Raw genomic sequence first — 17,662 nt, forward strand, 5'->3', positions numbered from 1 at the left:
CCTGTAAACCAATAAGTATCGTATGGACTTTAAGCATGGTGTGCCCTTATATTGGCACCACTACATAAAAAAAGCAAGGTTTCCACAATGAGTACATTGTTTATCCACTACAAGGCCAATACCATTGAATTCCCGGACATCAGCAGTACTGCCAAGTATAGCCCAGGCCTGAAAATAAGATGGTGTTGCAGCTTTATTAATATTGTATCTCTTCTGAATTTTGAGTTTTCTTCTTGTTTGTAGAGGCAGATTTGCCCTAAGGCCTACACACAGTCTTGCCTACTTTATAATAGAATGGCCTTTTTCTCTCAACAGGTATGGCTTGGAGTGCCTTTTTAGATATTATAGTTATGGGCTGGAGAGAAAATTCAGAGTGGACATATTCCGTGATTTCCAGGAGGAGACTATGCGAGATTATGAAGCTGGTAAGAGCATAAGTGAGTTCTGAGCAGAAAAATTTCTGTCCTGTTGGTCAAATAAGTATATACTTGGTTTACTGCATGTGTTTGAAGATGTTACTTATGACTGAGCATAAGGCCCGGAGATGTGCACCTTGTGTTTCAGTCGCTGCCATATAGTAGCATCTAACGTATAGGGTGACATGGAGGCGCACTAGATAACTTCACTGAATGCATATACAAACCATTATGACTTGTAGCCTGCAAATCTTTTGAGTTGTGATTTTGAGATTATCTAGTTCTTTATTGCTTTTCTGAATTCTAGATGGCTGTTGATTCATAATCTTTGAGAGCATGTTCTAGATCTTGAATGTTTGCCCTGAGCAAAAGCTTTTGCCATGTTTTTTGTTTTTTTAATTGAATGATCAGCTGTTATCACTGTGATATTCATTCCTTGGCTGAACATCAAGTTTTGATGAAGATTGGGCCCATTGTGAAGGTTACCCTCTGAACAATTCAGAGGACTTTAAAAGGGATTTTCTTAACATTTTGTAAGGAAATGCACTTTCTATGGACATCTGCAAGTTTTTGGACTGATGCTGCTGGATTTTTGACTCTTAGTGCGCGGAGGACTGATAGTACCCTGACATTAAACTGTGTAGGTTCGATTGGCTTCTACCCAGTTGACATAAGCTAACTCATGTGTAAGTCCTTAGTATATGGTACCCAGGGTAACCAGGGCCTGTAAGTTAGAGGGTCATCCCAGGGATTGCAGCACTCGTTGTGCCACCCTGGATGTCATAAATGTAAAACATGGCTCCTAGTGTGCCACTGAAGTCTGAAAGGGCAGTTTTAAACTGCCAGCTCTACTCTGCCATTTAAAGTAATAGTAATGGTAAGTTCATTTTTAATGAATGTAAGCCACCCTTAAAATAGGCCTATCAAGCCCTAAGGCAGGGTGCTGTGTATTAAAAATTGAAGCATGTTTTTACATGCTTCCAACAGTAAAAGCCCGCCATTATCTTTACTGTGGAAAAGGCTAGTAGCCCCAATAGTGAGTGCAAAGTTACAGGTTACCACAGCAGCCCTTCTAATGTCTGACTGGGTTTGCAAAATTTGGATATGGAAGGAATCAAACTACTCGTTCAATTAAGCCCAAATTGATGCCTAAGTCGAAATGTATGTAACTGTTGCAGTGTGCAACTTTTACAAGGTTGCCACTTTGTGGCCCAAATTCTCTTGTGCCTGTTTATGGTTGCACATGAGGTCTGTCCCCTACACTGCTTTCTGCCCTTCTGGATAAACATACAAATGACTCCCAGGAAAGTGCACAATAGAAGCATGCGTAAGAGAGATGGTACCTCTCCCTTGCAGGAAGCCACATATGTGTTGGCCCAAATGGTGAGCTTCAAAGGAGAATTTACTTTTGAAGGGGAAATGAGAAACACTTTGGAGAGGAGCTGCTCTGTTTAGGCAGACAGGCCACCAGTGGGGATAGGGTAGAAGTCCGTTGTCAGCCCAGTTTTTCAGGGACATGTAGCCGCTTTTTACACCTCTGAGTTGGGCTGGGGAGCCCTACATGCGGAGCTGGGTTTTGCCTTGTGGTTAGGATGAAGAATTCTGGCATAGCCAGATGCCACACTTCGCCGGAAAACCTAGTATCCCATTAACTACTGACCAGAACATAACTAGAGGGCTTTTTCTGCCTATAAAAAGGGCACTCCTGTCACCTATATGTCAGATCTTGTTGGACTTGAGAAGCGGACCCAGAGGACTATCCTGCTGCACTAAGGACCCGGTGAAGAGAGGTTGCACCTTTTTGTACTGCATCTGTGGACCTGGTGGCTAGCAAAGGAGAGGGACTGTGCCTTCTCATTGAGAAGTAGACTCCTGAGCCCAGCCAAGTCAGTAGACTGAGGGTCAGTTGGCTGACGACCTGTAAGCAGCATAGGGCCGTAACAGCTTAGTCTGCTGGGGCAAATTGGTAGCTCAGATCTCCAGGTTGCTGCTCCTTGTCTCCATGCAGCCCCAGGGATGTTTGATGTTTGATGTTTGTTGGTTTTTGTATAGCGCACATACACTCCATGGAGCATCTTGGCGCTGCTGATTTCACTGCAAAGATGAAATATTTGGGGATGGTAGCTGAGCTGTAGATGTCCTTAGATTAGAGTCTTACATTTTGCATCAGATAATCCGTAAATCCATGTTTTTAGAAGTTTTTTATAGATTTTTTCTGATGGTGATGCTCTAAGTTTAGCTGGAAGGGCATTCCAGGCCTTGGCGCCTAGGACTGCTAGGGATTTGCCACCCTTGGTGGTCAGTCGAAACTTGGGTATGGTCATTAGATTAGCAGTCGCTGATCTAAGTTCCCTATTTGGGAGGTATCTGTGAAATTTGGTTGACAGATATTTGGGTCCGCATTTATGAAAGCCTCTGTATGTGATCAGAAGGACTTTGAATAGTATCCGTTTTTGGATGGGGAGCCAGTGCAACGCATTCAGAGCAGCTGATGCGGATGATCTCCTAGGCCATCTTAAGACCAGCCGGGCCGCCGCATTTTGAATCATTTGCAGTTTGTGCAGGGTAGATTTAGCTGCTCCTGCGTACAAACTGTTGCAGTAATCTATTCTCGATGTTATGAGAGCGATTGCAACCGTACGGCGGGCGGCCAGTGGGAGGTAGTCAAAAAATTTTCTGAGGCCCTTGATTATGTTGAAACAGATACCGGCCACTTCTTTGGATTGCTGTTTAAAGGACAGCATATCGTCAAATTTTATACCTAAGTTGCGTGTGGCACTGATGGTATTGGGAGGGGCTTCTGCGTCTGATGACCAGCATGTAAGAGGGGAAAAGATGTTATTTTTCCCGAAGGGCAGGATCTCTGTTTTCGCAGAGTTGCACTTTAGATGGTTATTGTGCATCTATCCAAAAGTCGCAGTTAGGCAGTCTTTCAGTATCTGTTCAGCCTTTCCTGTATCTTCATCTAAGACCAGGACCAATTGGGTATCGTCTGCATATGCAACCGTGGTTACATTATGCGTGGCAATTAGGTTGATCAGGGGTGCCATGTACAGATTGAACAAGGTTGGGCTCAAGCTAGAGCCCTGGGGCACCCCTGACCTAACCTCCTTCTCCTCTGAGTAGAAGTGTCCCAATTTGGTTATTTGTTTTCTGTGGAGCAGAAAATTTGTGAACCATTTCAACACGGTGCCCCCAATGCCTGCCTCAGCTAGGCGATGTAGTAATATGGTGTGGGACACCGTGTCGAATGCTGCAGATAAATCCAGGAGAATCAGGACTGCCTTCTTCCCCTGGTCAAGAGCCGCTCTAATGGTTTCCGTCGTTGACAGGAGTGCTGTTTCTGTAGAGTGATTGGCTCTGAAACCTGCCTGGTTTGGGTGTAATATATTGTTTGTTTCCAGAAATGATGAGAGTTGTTTATTTACCAGGGTTTCGGCACATTTACATAACGCGGGGAGTTGTGAGATGGGTCTCAGATTAGTTAAGACGGATGGATCGTGTAATGGTTTTTTTTGTAGGGGTTTTACTATCGCCGTCTTCCATGTGCTGGGGATTTCCCCCGACTGGAGTGAGGCGTTTATGATGGAATTAATCATGGGGTTGACCTCATTTTTGATTTCATGGACTAGTGCCGGAGGGCAGGGATCCAGTGGTGATCCTGATTTAATTTTTGACATAGTATGGGATGTTTCATGCAGATCGATTGTAGTAAAAGAATTCCATCTAATTTTATCTGGGCTGGTTTCTACAGCTGGATTGTCGGTGTTTTCAATCACTTCAGGAAAGTGTTTTATGATGACTATTTTTTGTTAAAAATAATCTGCGATTTCATTGCAGAAACTCTGTGATGGAGGTATTTCCTGACAAAAACCCTGGATCTCGGAAACTCTTTACCACATGAAAGATCTCTTTTTGGTTATTCTGAGATGTATCTATTTTGTTAGTGAAATAGTTTATTTTATTTTGTTTGATTTGAGCATGATATTTTCGTCTGGCTGTTTTATACTTGTCTTGGTCCTCTTTTTTATAATATTTACGCCATGTACGTTCTAGCTTGCGTAGTGTCTCTTTGAGGTCTTTAGTATACCAGGGGGCAGAGACTTTCCGTTGTTTAGGTTTTGATTTGGTTGCTCCTCCCGAGGTTATTTTCTCCCCTATTTTTCTCATCCATTTTTCATAGTTGAGATTATCCGAAAACACATTCTCAGTGGTCAAAGGTTTGTTTTCTTTAACCCATATGGGTAGATCCGGATGTTCGATTATTTTTGTCCAACAGGGAGTTGGTTTCTGAGATCTGGGTCCATTTGGTTGGGTTCTGTTGGCTTCCCTTGTTGTAAGGTGAAATGGTATAAAGCTATGGTCAGTCCACGTCTGAGGCAAAGGGGTAGATACCTTGATAGTCTCAAGGTTAGAGCAGACACAGTCTTAGGTATGGCCAGCTATATGTGTGGGATCTTTCGTAAGAATCTTAAGTCCAAGCACCTGCATGATATCTTTAAAGCATTGTGCATTTGGGTCTGTCATATTATCAAGGTGAATGTTTATGTCTCCCAGTAGTGTGAAATTAGCTGCTTTAAGCGTCAAAGCAGTAATTACCTCCCCCATGCTATTCAGAAAATTGTCCATTGGTCCTGGGGGGCGGTAGATTAGTGCTCCAGAGAACATGAAGGAGTCATGGGCCTGTATATTGAAGGCTAAACTTTCTGCACCTTTAATATCCTGTAACTCAGAGATGCTGCATGTGAGTGTCTCACGGTGTATTATAGCAATTCCCCCTCCTCTATGTATCGATCTGTCGAGTCTTTGTATGTTATAACCAGGTGGTAGTGCGCAGGTAATATCAGGATTTGACCATTCTCTTAACCATGGACCAGTACCTGCGGCTCAAAAGGTGCCCCGGAGTCTGCAGAATGTTAGTCATTGGAGTGCAGCTTGGTCGCCCAGAAGACAGGTTATCATCCAAACAAGGGTTCCACTGTGACTGCCAAACTAGGCAACTGGTAAGGACTGAACTTCTGCTAGGCCCAGGAGGACTTCCAGGGATGTTGACACTAGTGGCCAGAACCACCTAACCGAGCCCACGGACTAAGGAATATCCACAGGAAGATCCCAGTTGACGACATCACATTCACTGCATCCTTGAGCATCTTCAGCATCCTGTCTGCCTAGGATCAGGACCACTTCCATAGGAGTCCATAGCAAGGGGATACAGCACCTGGAACTGAGTCAGGACTACTCTTCTTTTGGAGGTAACTGTTCCTTAGGGCCTTGTCTGACTCCGACTGGCACCCTGCCAGGGTTGGTTGCCCAAAGGAACCACTTTTCTTAAACAGTTTTAAAGTGTCACATTCATTGAATTTGCCTGTTCTTGTTTGTGGTTACGTAATGAGGGGTTTCTTTTCTTGTTAAATTGTTTTTGTGCTGATTAAGTGCATTACACTTGTTCCTTTGGATAGGCTTAACTGTGCAGAGACACAGATACACAGGATAAGCTAAAGGTTTAACAACCGAAACCAAACTGGTCCTGAAGGAGCTGGCAGTATATTACATGGTGAGGTCTCAGAACCACACCATATAATGCACCCCACTTCATTCATGAAGGGGGTCACTTCTTTCTTCTAGGTCAGTGCCCTGCAAGAAACCTAAGCCAAATCTCCTCAGTCTGCCAAAGGTTTGGGGGATATCATTTCCGCATGGTGTAGGTAAGAAGTACTACTTTCACCTGCATGGTAATGTGCTCACTAGCTGTGTAGGGATCCTCTAACTCAATTGCCCTGAAGAAGGCCCAGGACCTTTTATTGTGGGCTGAAACATGTAAGTGGAAGATTAAATGTGTTGGTCAGAGTACCTATAATTACACCAGTATTGGAACTTTCACAAATTCATATGCTTTTTTCGTTCCCAGTCGTCGATCGGAGTCCCCGATACATCAATATAGAAATACTAAACAAATAAAAAGCAGAAAACAAGTCCTAGGCCCTTTTTAGGTCTCGGCTATAACTCGCTGAAAGCGCGTTCTCGCCAGAGAACTATTGTCGGCGTCTCAGCAGTCTGAGACGCCGAAGTGAGACAAGACCTGGCCGCGCGCAGCGTTTCCCCATAGAATAACGTTGTGCGCGCGGCCAGGTCTTGTCTACACAGCTTCTAATGCACGTCTGATCGTGACGCGCGCCTGTTGGAATGCAGGTGGAGTCTGCATACCAGCGCGCGGCGCTGATATCACACACATGGCTGCCCCTTCAAGCAGGCTTCTTTCAGTTGCAGGACGTGCCTCCCCTTTCCCGTGACAATGTGTGCGCTGGGGAATTGTAAATGCTTGTTTTACTTCTTTGCTGGTAACACTTTAAATCAATGCCTGTCGAAGTAATCGAAGAATATCCATCTTCCGGGAGGGTGGGGTACCTTTATGAAGTGAGTAGATGCGCAGCGACAGCGTTGAACTATTGCTTCATTCTGTTCGGTACTGGGTGAACTGCAGGTCGATGCGTTGTCTCCTGTATCCTCTTTTTCCTGATAATGCAGCTCGATGTGCGGGTTTTCCTTACGCTGAATTATCTTCTCGCCCAAGAACGTGGCGCTTCTGTTCGCAGAGGCTGGAATATTCTGAGCCGCTTGATTAAGTTTACGCCGCCGTGTTAGTCTGAACTAATGTAGCTTTCTTTTCTGTGATGGAGGCTAAATTAACAGCATTCGCTCAAGTGCCCCCTGGAGGGGCATTAACTATCTTGAGAGCGGATCCTGACTTGGAGTTCACATGTGAACACCTTTGCCTTCGCTGTGGTTTTTTCGCATCAGAGAGCCACTGAATGCTTTGAATGGGCAGGCACTTCTTTAACCACATCGCTGCGGAGGCTATTCTGCCGCAGCGCTAAGTGGGCGGGGCGGCCGCATGCTGATGCCGGAACCGCTCCGTCATCAGCCGCGGTTGGGCTGTGCTCATGACGGAGCGGCTCCGTCATCAGCATAGAAAGGGTTAACTCAAGGGGGAAAGCACTTGCACTTCGCAGCACTCCTGCAATGCATTTAATGAGAGAGTACCGGCACTTCTCTGGAGCAAACTGGCACTCTATATAATGAGTACCTGCTCTTCTAATTTTCCATTTATCGCGCTAGGTACACGGAACTTACTTTAATCTTAAGACTTGACCCTGGGCAGTGGAGAGAGAGGCAGTATATGGAGTTAGACGAAGGAACAGAAAGATATGAAAAAGGTGGAAAAGGGCGAAAGGAGGGGCGAAAAAGTACTTGGAAGTGTGAATAAAGCGAAAGAAATATGAAGTGTTGGATGGTGGAAGATGGAGGCATGACTTTGAATTAAGACTTGGGCTTTGGCAATCCTAAGAACAATTTAGGCCAGCTACACTTTTTGAAATTGTTACCAGTTTGGTACAGTGGGGCCTATGCACAAAGCATGAGTGAAGCAGTACTACAGGAGTTATGTTTTGCGTATGCTTGCATTGCCTGAAACTGACAACTCACTGTTAGTAAAATTGTACCGAGGGCACTGTCCTTTCTCCTTGTACTAGTTGCAGATGAGTATTTGCATTTTAGATGTTTTGATGCTATTTCACAAAGACATGCATTTTATGTACTCCAAAATGCCTGTCTGAATGGGCCCTTCAGTCTGCACAGGCCGGCAGCTCTGGTTACTCCATCACTGGTTTTAACTTCTACAACAGGCTCCAATGTCCGACTTTTTACTGTTCACTAAATAGTCAAGAAAACTTTCCCAGCAGCAGGAAGCCCATGGCCGAATTCTTTCTCATGAGCCAATACTGAGGTCATTGCAAGAGCTGATTACTGAGCGAAAAATACCTACAAATTTGAAGAAAAAGTGGCTATTTGTATGTTCCGTGTCCCTTAACCTAAATTTACAAAAACAAACACATTTTGGAGAAAAGTAGCACGGAATGAAATAAACTCCTTATTTCCCTGATCAACACCTTCTTAAAAATGACTTTGGTGGATAGTTTAAACTCCTCTCCTTTAATCACCGTTTAGTTAAGCGGCTTATTGTGTTTGATCATAGAGTAAACCTAGTTTACAACAATGTTTACACATCCCATGGTATTACAACGCCTGTATGTGTGGGTGGCTTTGTGTGGGTGGCTCTGTATGTGTGTAAATGCAATAGGTCATGCATTTGCGAGCGATTTAAGCTATTGGCATTGTAAATGACAATGCCATTTATTTATGTTTTAAAAACCAAAACATAAATAAAAATGTCATGAGCAATGCCAATCGCTCTAACTTTAACAATGCCGAGACCATTGCATTGTAAATGCTTGTTAGTTTTGTAACGGATCTCTTTATCGTTTTGTAAAAGACCAAAAGTAATTCCTGAACCATTCGGGACCCTCCCCCTCTAGAACACTCCCTGAGAGAACCTAAGACCCTCATTTTCTACTACAAGTTGTGCTAGGCAGTCTCCTCTGAGCTATGCTTAGTTTTCTTCTACTTCAGGGAATTTGGATAAAGTACTTTACTTCAGAGCAGCATTTTGCTACTGCAGGACCATCTTTAGTGCTGCTTTTACAGATTCTAGCATAACCATGTCAGATAAGGAGAAAGTCTTTTTTGAGCATGTGCTACCTGCTATAAGAAAAGGCTCCATACAGACTACCCCCACAAATGCTATTTATTGCCTATATCTCAACCATAAGGCAAAGGAGTGTAAGGTTAGGCGTACCTTGAGGGATCGTGTGGTGCGCCTTCTTATATGGCTCAATAGTCCAAGCAAGAAAGGATGTGATTTCGAGTGAGGGGCTAGAAAGAGGGAGAACTCCGAGAGAGATCCGCATAGAGCAGTGGTTGGGAATATGAGACTCAGAAGTACTTTCATTTTTTTCCATGAAAATAATTGGGATGAAGCAGATGAACATATTATAATTATATTTGTAACAAAATAAAAATGAAAGCAGTAGTTTGTAATAAACTTTAAGTGTTAAGTGACCGTAAGTGCATAGAAACATGTCTGTCTCTTCAGGTGCCTGTGTTAATCTCACTGTGCCTTTGGCGTGATCTTCTTGACTCTGTTAGTGCTTCTATTCACCTCCTTTTCCCTCCATCTGTTTTGGGGCATCTGTTTGTACGTATTTGTTGGTATTTTTGGAACAGACACCTAGCTGGACCACAACGGAGCTCTGAAGTGTGGACATACCCTCGTGCCTAAGATGTTTTCAGCTCAATGTCCCCGAACATGCTTAGTGGCACATCACTCTTGTAAAGCCGCCTAGATGCTGCGTTTTGTCCCTAAAGTTGGTTAGATGCACCTCCATGGCCCATAAGAAAATGGACAAAGGTACTCACTGTCTTTGATTTGAAATGGCTTGAATGCACGGCTACTCTGTCCCAGAAGGTGCTTTGATGCGCACATCCTAGTCGGAGTCCCTGAAGGTGCTCAAATGCACCCTTATCCCTGTAGTCAGAGGTACCCTTCCTCTCTGTGCCACTATCAGCTGTGACAGCCCGTACCACACCCCACCCCTGTGCACTACTTTTTCATTTGAGATATCCCCTTCCTGTATGCTCCTTTCATATGTGAGACCCTCTCTCCAATGGCTACTGGAAATGTGAGGAAAACATATATCACACATCAGGGCATAAATATGAAGCAGTTAGGTAATGCATAACACAGAAGAATTACCCAAAGCATAACCATATCTATATCACCATAAGTCCCCCGTATCTCAGAAATCACGAGGTCATGCCATAAACGTACAAGTAGCAGCAACCTGCCCTCCAAATACATGGTATATGGTGCTGTGCACAACACGAGGTGACAGCGACATCTGCACACCTACCACAGTGAATTTGGTAATTTAGCAACTTTGTTTCTCAATGACGCTGGGCCTCTGTCGAGGACTCTCTGGCATTGCTATCATTGCCAAGCAAATTCCCCCAACGTAGGAGCTAACATGGGTTTATGGCAGACATGGCACAGAAGAGGGGAGAACTCACTAGGTCCCTCTCGTGAAGTTTCAGACGGCAGTGGCTCCCAAACACATGGCTCAGCTGTAGCCGCTCTGACACTTTAATCTGGACCGCTGCAGCTAGGTGGCCTGGGGAGAACACAGGGGGCCTCAGGCCTGGAAGTGTGGGGGAGGTTTCAGACTGTCATGCACTTCTCTGGGGCAGAAAGTATCCGGCATTCAAGAACACTGTGGCTCGCACAGGAAAATTTGCGAGGTGGGTCCTGGGGGGCACTAATCGGAGCTCCTCATGGTAAAGCACTTCAATAGTGAATGCGGGCCCATCCGTACTTGCCAGTCACCACTGATAACTGCCGATAGTCACTGATGTTTTTCTCTCTGGTCACTCCTCACAGGGGAACAATGCTGCACTCCCTGCGAGTTCAGCCGACGTTTGGACGTTCAACTCTCCACATGTTTTCTTTCAGCCGTGAGCAGCGCTCACCAAACGCTATATATGAGGAAATCAGTAGTGCTTACCCTGGTGGTTCCCAAACTGTGCTAGTGAGATTCCATCTCCCTGTGTGCTTCTGCCATCTGTAAGGTCCTTCCCATGTATTTATTTTATTTATTTAATGCGATTTTCTATAGAGCGAACATTACCCGAAGGTGTCGGAGCGCTTTACAAAAGAACCAGTTGCGATACAGAAGGGCTTAGGATTACATGAGTTACATAAACGATACAAACCGGAAAAAGATCTGCAAATGTACAAGTTGTAAAGTCACACAGGGAAGAGATATAAATATATACATATTTTGTAGTGCATATAACTTGCATCCTTGATAATAATTTGAATGTGTAAATACACACGGTCGTCCACACATGACATTTTACTTTCCCTGCCATAGGTGCACTTATTCTATACAAGACAACATGGTAAGACAACTAGACCTCGGGGAGAAAAGTGTCCAAATCATGTGACTGATGTGTCATGGTAGTGAATTAATTTAGCTTTCTATGCAAGACTTTCTTTCAGAACTAAAATGAATTCAAAGCCTGGCTTCTGTCTCGTCCTACTGATTCAGACTATACGGGACTGCTTTTTCAGCAATTCCCTTTAGATGAATTCCCCTCCTAGTCAGTCCATTATTTTTGTTCCTTGGATGGTTGCCGGACAATTAGACACTCAGCAATTGTCTGCCCCGACCTAAACTGCAATAGTCTGTTTAGGGAAATCCTTTAACCTTCCATCCTAATTAGACTACTTTCCTCATTACATCAGTGAAAGAATTTAAGCTCTTCTGCTTCCTTAACCTTATTTCACATCCTGAAGGTGACCCGTGAATAAACCATGGTCGAATCACTTTTGACATTAATGGCCAATATGCATGATCTCTTGAAAAACACAGCTCTGCAATCCTAGCTTTTGTATAAATTTGCCCGGCTCTGTATTCCATTTCTGATTGTCTTGAGCCGTATTTAAAATTTTCCTATACATGATTCCGGGGCCACGTTTATTTTGAGCCCCTTATGTTCACCTCTCTGACAATGAGCACTTTCGGACTATAAATTTTTTTCTGAAATATTACTAAATATATGTATTTGGTATACGTAGCGGTTGTGTTTTTTTTTAACTATTTTGTGGCTGACTTTATGGGTAACACCATGAATGAAACATTGGCATAAGAGTGTCACCTCAGTGCAAATGCTGTTGCTTCTTTTATAGGCTGCCACCACTTGTGATAAATACACACTTCAGTGTGAAGCTGCCAACGGTGAGAACGCCTCCCTGTGTGCTTCTGCTGTTTCGACCTTTCTGGTGCTCGAGCTCTTGTCCATGGGCAGCTATCTTTTATATTATCAGAGGGCTGGGGAGGGTGGGTGGTGCAGTGCAAGTCTGCTGAGAGGCAGCCACCATAGAGCTGCAGTGTTTGTGTGTGAATGGGACACGGTGCTGTGCTTTTCACACTCCTTCATGGCTCGTTGGTGCCTGCAGGGAGGCGGACGCACCAAAGCTGTGTATGAGTGAGATGCTGACAGGGGGGCTTTCTCAACTCACCCACGACCGTCCCAAATGGGTTATTTAGCGCCACAAAATCAATCTCCAAACTTTATCCTGCTACCTTTTCCACTTTCCCAAGCTGTGCGTGGCGCCCCTGGCTACTTCTAACAGCACACCAGGATGCTGCGGCGCACAGTTTGGGAACGACCGGCATAGAGTGTGGGATGACTACCTCATTCCCATGCCTCCTGCTCCAGTACCTGTTTACTCACCACTAGAAGATATTGGTGGTTTTCACAACTTAGTAGAAAGGGCAGCCAAAAGATTTGATCTACCAATGCCAACTTCTCAAACTGACTGTTTTTATATGATTTTATATAGCCCTTTACAAAATCAGTGAGGGCTATCCCTATTGTGAGTGATTTATGGGAGGAAGGACTCTAGGTCATTAAGACGCCTGCAATACCAGAGCTGTCCAGATAGAAGAAGAAATACAAGGCTTCAGAAGATGCTCCATTTTGCTTGGTGGGTCATCCCAAACTGGACTCTGCAATCTCTCTCAGGCACGCAGAGAAAATCCAAGAACCCTTCTGCGCCCATCTCCATGCCTCCTGATAGGGAAGGCAGGCGCTTGGATAATGCTGGAAAGCGGTTTTCATCAATTTCCGCTATAATGGTCAGAGCAGTTAATGCCCTTGCATGCTGGGTCGATTTGATAGACAAATGTGGTACAACCTGGCTCTGTATGTGGATCAACTTCCTGAAGAGAGAAAATTGGAAGTAAGGAAAATTCTCCAAGAGGGCGAAAGAGCGTCTGCAGAGGTTATAGATTGTATGATGGAAATCGCTACTACAGCATTCAGGGTGCTGGGAGGTGCAGCGGTATTGCGCCGTCAAGAATAGCTCAGAGCTGCTTCATTTAGGCGGAAGTGCAAACTTCCAGTTCTAGAACCTGGAAGTTCTAGACCTTCCGTTTGATGAAGAAGCTTTATTTGGAAAGCACATCTATGACGCACTGCAAGATGTAAAGAAAGATGCCAACACGGTGAAGGAGTTAGGGAGGCTTCAATTTCAGAAAGTGCCCTTTAGGGGGAGCTAGAGGAAGGGAGGGGCCTTCATTCATATAGTGGTGGATATCAGCAGTACAGATATCCCTCCTAGGCTACATCTTGCCAGCTTTATCGGCCTCCGTATGTTCAACGACAGTCACAGTCAGGGGCATATTCTAAATCTACCCCTAGATGAAGAGCAGGACGCCAGGGAAGATACCTCATGACACCAATGACTAACTTCAGGATCCGGCTATTTTTGTTCCCACCTTTCCACAGATTTCCCATGGGGGGCAATTTTTTTTTCACCTTAATCAGTGGCAAAAAAATAACTACGGACCGTTGTGCCCTCAATCTGATACAATTTGGCTATACTTGGAAGTGCCTTCACATCCCACCTTGTACTCCTCCAGGACGGCAAGAGGAAAAACACCTACATCTGCTTTGGAAATTCTTCCAATGCTCCGAAAAAGGAGCAAAAGAACTGTTGCCAAACTCCAGGAGAGGGAAGGGGTCTATTCCTGTTTCTTTCTGATATGGAAAAACTTGAGGCAATGGATTTAAGAACTCTCAACACCTATCTCAAGAAACGGTCCTTTCTCAAGGTCGATCTTCAGGACATTTTATTACTTCTAAACCCAGGGGATCATATGACCACCTTAGACTTAAAAGATGCAGATTTTCTCGTCCCCATCAATCCCTCCCACAGGCAGTACCTACAATTTGCGATAGCCAGAAGCAATTAACAATATAAGGTAGTGCTGTTTGGCTTCAAATCGGCTCCAAGATTATTCTCTGTCTGGTTCAGTAGCAGCCGTTCTTTTTTTTTTTTTCTTTTTTTTTTATTAGAGATTTTTTGTCAGCACACAGAATACATTGTACATCCATCATCCAAGATAGAATAAAAAAATACAGAAACGACAATAAAAGTAACAAAGGCAGAGCATCCAATGCGCATACGCGTAGTAAATTATGAATTATACACAGCAAAGAGGCCCAGAAGCTCAAACAATAATACATATTCACATACATACTTATGTTTATGTTAAGAGCCTAACCAATTGACAATTGGCTGCCATAACTGGCTCCCTTGCTTTTTCTTTCTGATACCCTTAGTTCTGTAAAGCGCCATCTCCAGGTAATAGGTTGCTAGCAGCCTAGTTTGCCAATTGACAAAGGTTGGAGGATCACTATCTAGCCATTGTGATGCAATACATAAACGGTACATGGCCATACAAATAAATACAAAACCCTCTTCAGCCACCGATAGCGTACTGCCTTGCCATCCAAAAATCACCAATGTCGCTGTAAGCTGCAGAGAAATGCCCAGACTTCCCGTAATGAATGTCTGAATTTCCTGTATTCGTTTACAGAGTTTGGGGCAATTAAAGAACATGTGGGATGCTTCAGCTGCGTACTGGCCGCAGCTATTGCAGTTAGTACCTCTACCAGTGTTCCACTTTGCCAATTACCCCGGGGTGTAATCAAGCCCAAAGATTGACATATAGTGCTGACCCTTTAGAGGGCCATTAAATAATACATTGATCGCGATCTCAATACTTCTACTCATGTTGACCCCTTCAGTACTTAATTTGTTAGCCCACTTTACCTCATAGGACTCTAAATCATCCTTCACATTACCCAAAAATAAATAGTAGAGGCGGCGCATTTTACTTCTAACCATAAGTGCCTCCATAATCTCAATTTTCCGTAATATAATCGCGTTTTGGCTTTTTTTTCGTTCCCAATAACTACGCAGCTGTAAATATTTAAAAAAAATCCCCTCGGGGTAAATTATATTTCCTTTGTAAAAATTCAAAAGAAACAAATTGTGTCCCCTGAAATAAATCCCCTATAATACAGATTCCCAAATTGTGCCATCTTCCCATGACGGAGTCACCAAAAATCTCGGGTAGTAAAGGGCAGTTCTGCAGCGGAGTATAGACATTTAAATTCGGACCAATACCCAACTTCTTAATTTTCCTCCATATTACATATGCAGCTAAAACCACCTTAAATTTGGTTTTTTGTAGTAGCTAGGCTCGATGATATGATTTGTACATTGCTTACCTTCTTGTCCCAGAAGCATCTCATAGATTGAGGGAGCCGCAAAATCAAGGGTTGGATCTATCGGTAACAATAACACTCCCATATGGTGCAATATAGCTATCCAATGGTATAGTTGAAAATCGGGGATCCCCCAACCTCCTCTCTCTAGGCAGGATACATTTGTTCATGGCGCGCCTGGCTCGGTGGTAACTCCAGAGGAACCTTTAACACATTCTCTCAATACGAGAGAAAAAGACCGCAGGTATTAAAAAAGGAATGGCACGAAAAACATACATAAACTTGGGAAAGATGAGCATTTTGATGACGTTGCTACGGCCAAAAAGAGAAAGATGTAAATTATTAATTCTTTCCGACGTTTTATTAGATGAGGCGATAATCGGGTCGAGGTTGGTGGCTGCAATGTCCGCCACATTCGTTGAAATCTTAATACCCAGATATGTTACCTCCGAATCAAGTGTGATGTTCGTTGGACGACCGGCTTGAGAGTGGATCACCTGGGTTTTCGTAACGTTTAATTTATACCTAGAAAATCTCCCGAAAACATCTGCCTCCTCTATAATTCGGGGTAACGCCTCTGCGATGTTTGATGTGACCACGGCAATATCATCCGCGTAGGCATATACTTTGACATTGCGTACTGATCTGAACCGGAAAATCAGAAAGAAACACGTTAGTATTAGATTCCTTACCTTAGAATATTCCCAGGCGTCAGTCTGGATCCGGAAACTTTTGCGTAGCAGTACCCCTGCGCGTCGGTAGGCGTCGTCTGCAGGCGTCTCCTGCGGCTCCGCGTCCGTCGTTGTGCGCCGTGATGACGTCGCTGGAGTATATAGACGCCGCCTCCGCGCGCTGACGTCAGTTCTTCTTTTTACCGCGCCAGTAAGCGCAGATCCGAAGAGCAGTACTCCGGTCTTTTGACCAAGTTTTGTTAACTTACTTATCTTTTTGGAGCCTGGTAGGATGCCCGGTTTCAAGAATTGTGACGGTTGTGACCGCACGATGTCGGTCACGGACCATCACCGACTCTGCCTCCGGTGCCTGGGCCCCGACCACGACGTGGACGCCTGCGTCGATTGCCGGGCTCTGACTAATAAGGCTAGGCGGGAGCGGTCCCGCAAGCTACTCGAGCTCCGGGTGTCGGCCCGCGTCGAGAGCGGTCCCGGTCCGGCCGGAGGTCCAGGGAGCGTTCGAGGGAGCGGTCGCGGAGCCGCGCCGGGCGCTCCGGAAGTCACCATTTGTCGGGCTCTTCAGGTAAGAAACACAAGAAGTCGGGGCGTCGTCATCGTCCCCCGACGCTCGCGCGACGCGGCCGGGGGTTCGGGTGACCCCGCGGCTCCGCGAGAGTCGCCGGCGCGGCCTGCTCCATACCCTCCGGTCCCTGGGCAAGGTGCGACGCCTGAGGAGATTGAGGCGTTCCTCATGGCCATGAGGGCGCTCACTTCTCCGGGGCCTACGGCGCCTTCGGGCCCAGTGCTACCGTCCGGGGGCCCTAGCGGTTCGGGTGTCCCTGCCACGACGCCATCGGGTGCTCCGGCCCCGGTGCCGCCGACGGCTCCGACCCCGCCGCCGCAGGGGCCTTCGGGGTCGACGCCGGCTGGTCTACCGGCCTCTCCGGCGCCGATTCCATCGGGGTTACCCCCGACGCCGGCTCCGGGCGGCGTCGTCCCCATACCCTCCCCGAATCCGGACGCGGAGTCGGACCGACGTCGCTCGACGCCGATGGGGCCTGTGAGCCCAGAGGAGCCGGTCTACATTGTTGACTCCGAATATGGAGATGATGTAGAGTACGGAGAGGGTTGGGAGGGGTCAGAGGACCCTCTGTCACGTGAGTGTCAGTACGACGTGGACTGGACAGGTGATTTGGGTGATGCCAGTGGTCTGGACGACTCTCCTAACCATGGCTTTGTCTCTCCTCCTTCCGTGGCATCGGAGGAGGGGGCTGCTTATTCAGTGGTGTTGATGAGGGCTGCCAATGCCTTACACCTTGAGCTCCCCGTCGCGGCCGTGAGGCCTAACATCCTCACTGAGGTCTTCAAACCGCAGTCATGCCCACAGGAGCCACTGCTGCCGTTTAACGAAGCCTTGTCAGACGTTCTTTTGGGCACGTGGTCCAGGCCCTCTTCAGGTTCGCCTGTTGATAGGAACGTGGCCAGACGCCACCGTCCGTGCCCGGACGACCCCAAGTTCCTGTCCACCCATCCCACCCCTGA

The 17,662-nt window shown here is 45.7% G+C and overlaps 1 protein-coding gene across 2 annotated transcripts in view; it reads left to right on the plus strand.

Annotated features, from left to right (window-relative positions):
- LOC147659395 (la-related protein 1-like) overlaps positions 1 to 17,662 on the plus strand; it is a 784,977-nt gene that overhangs the window by 723,255 nt on the left and 44,060 nt on the right. Inside the window, exon 17 of one of the 2 annotated variants that reach the window (XM_086951772.1) lies at positions 316 to 425. In XM_086951772.1, coding sequence (XP_086807898.1) covers positions 316 to 425 — 110 coding nt within the window. Of the gene's footprint in view, positions 1 to 315; positions 438 to 17,662 lie in introns of both variants that reach the window. The other variant, XM_086951771.1, reaches the window with a different exon arrangement.

This window comes from Lissotriton vulgaris, unplaced genomic scaffold (assembly GCF_964263255.1).
Source record: "Lissotriton vulgaris unplaced genomic scaffold, aLisVul1.2 SCAFFOLD_866, whole genome shotgun sequence".
NCBI lineage: Eukaryota > Metazoa > Chordata > Amphibia > Caudata > Salamandridae > Lissotriton > Lissotriton vulgaris.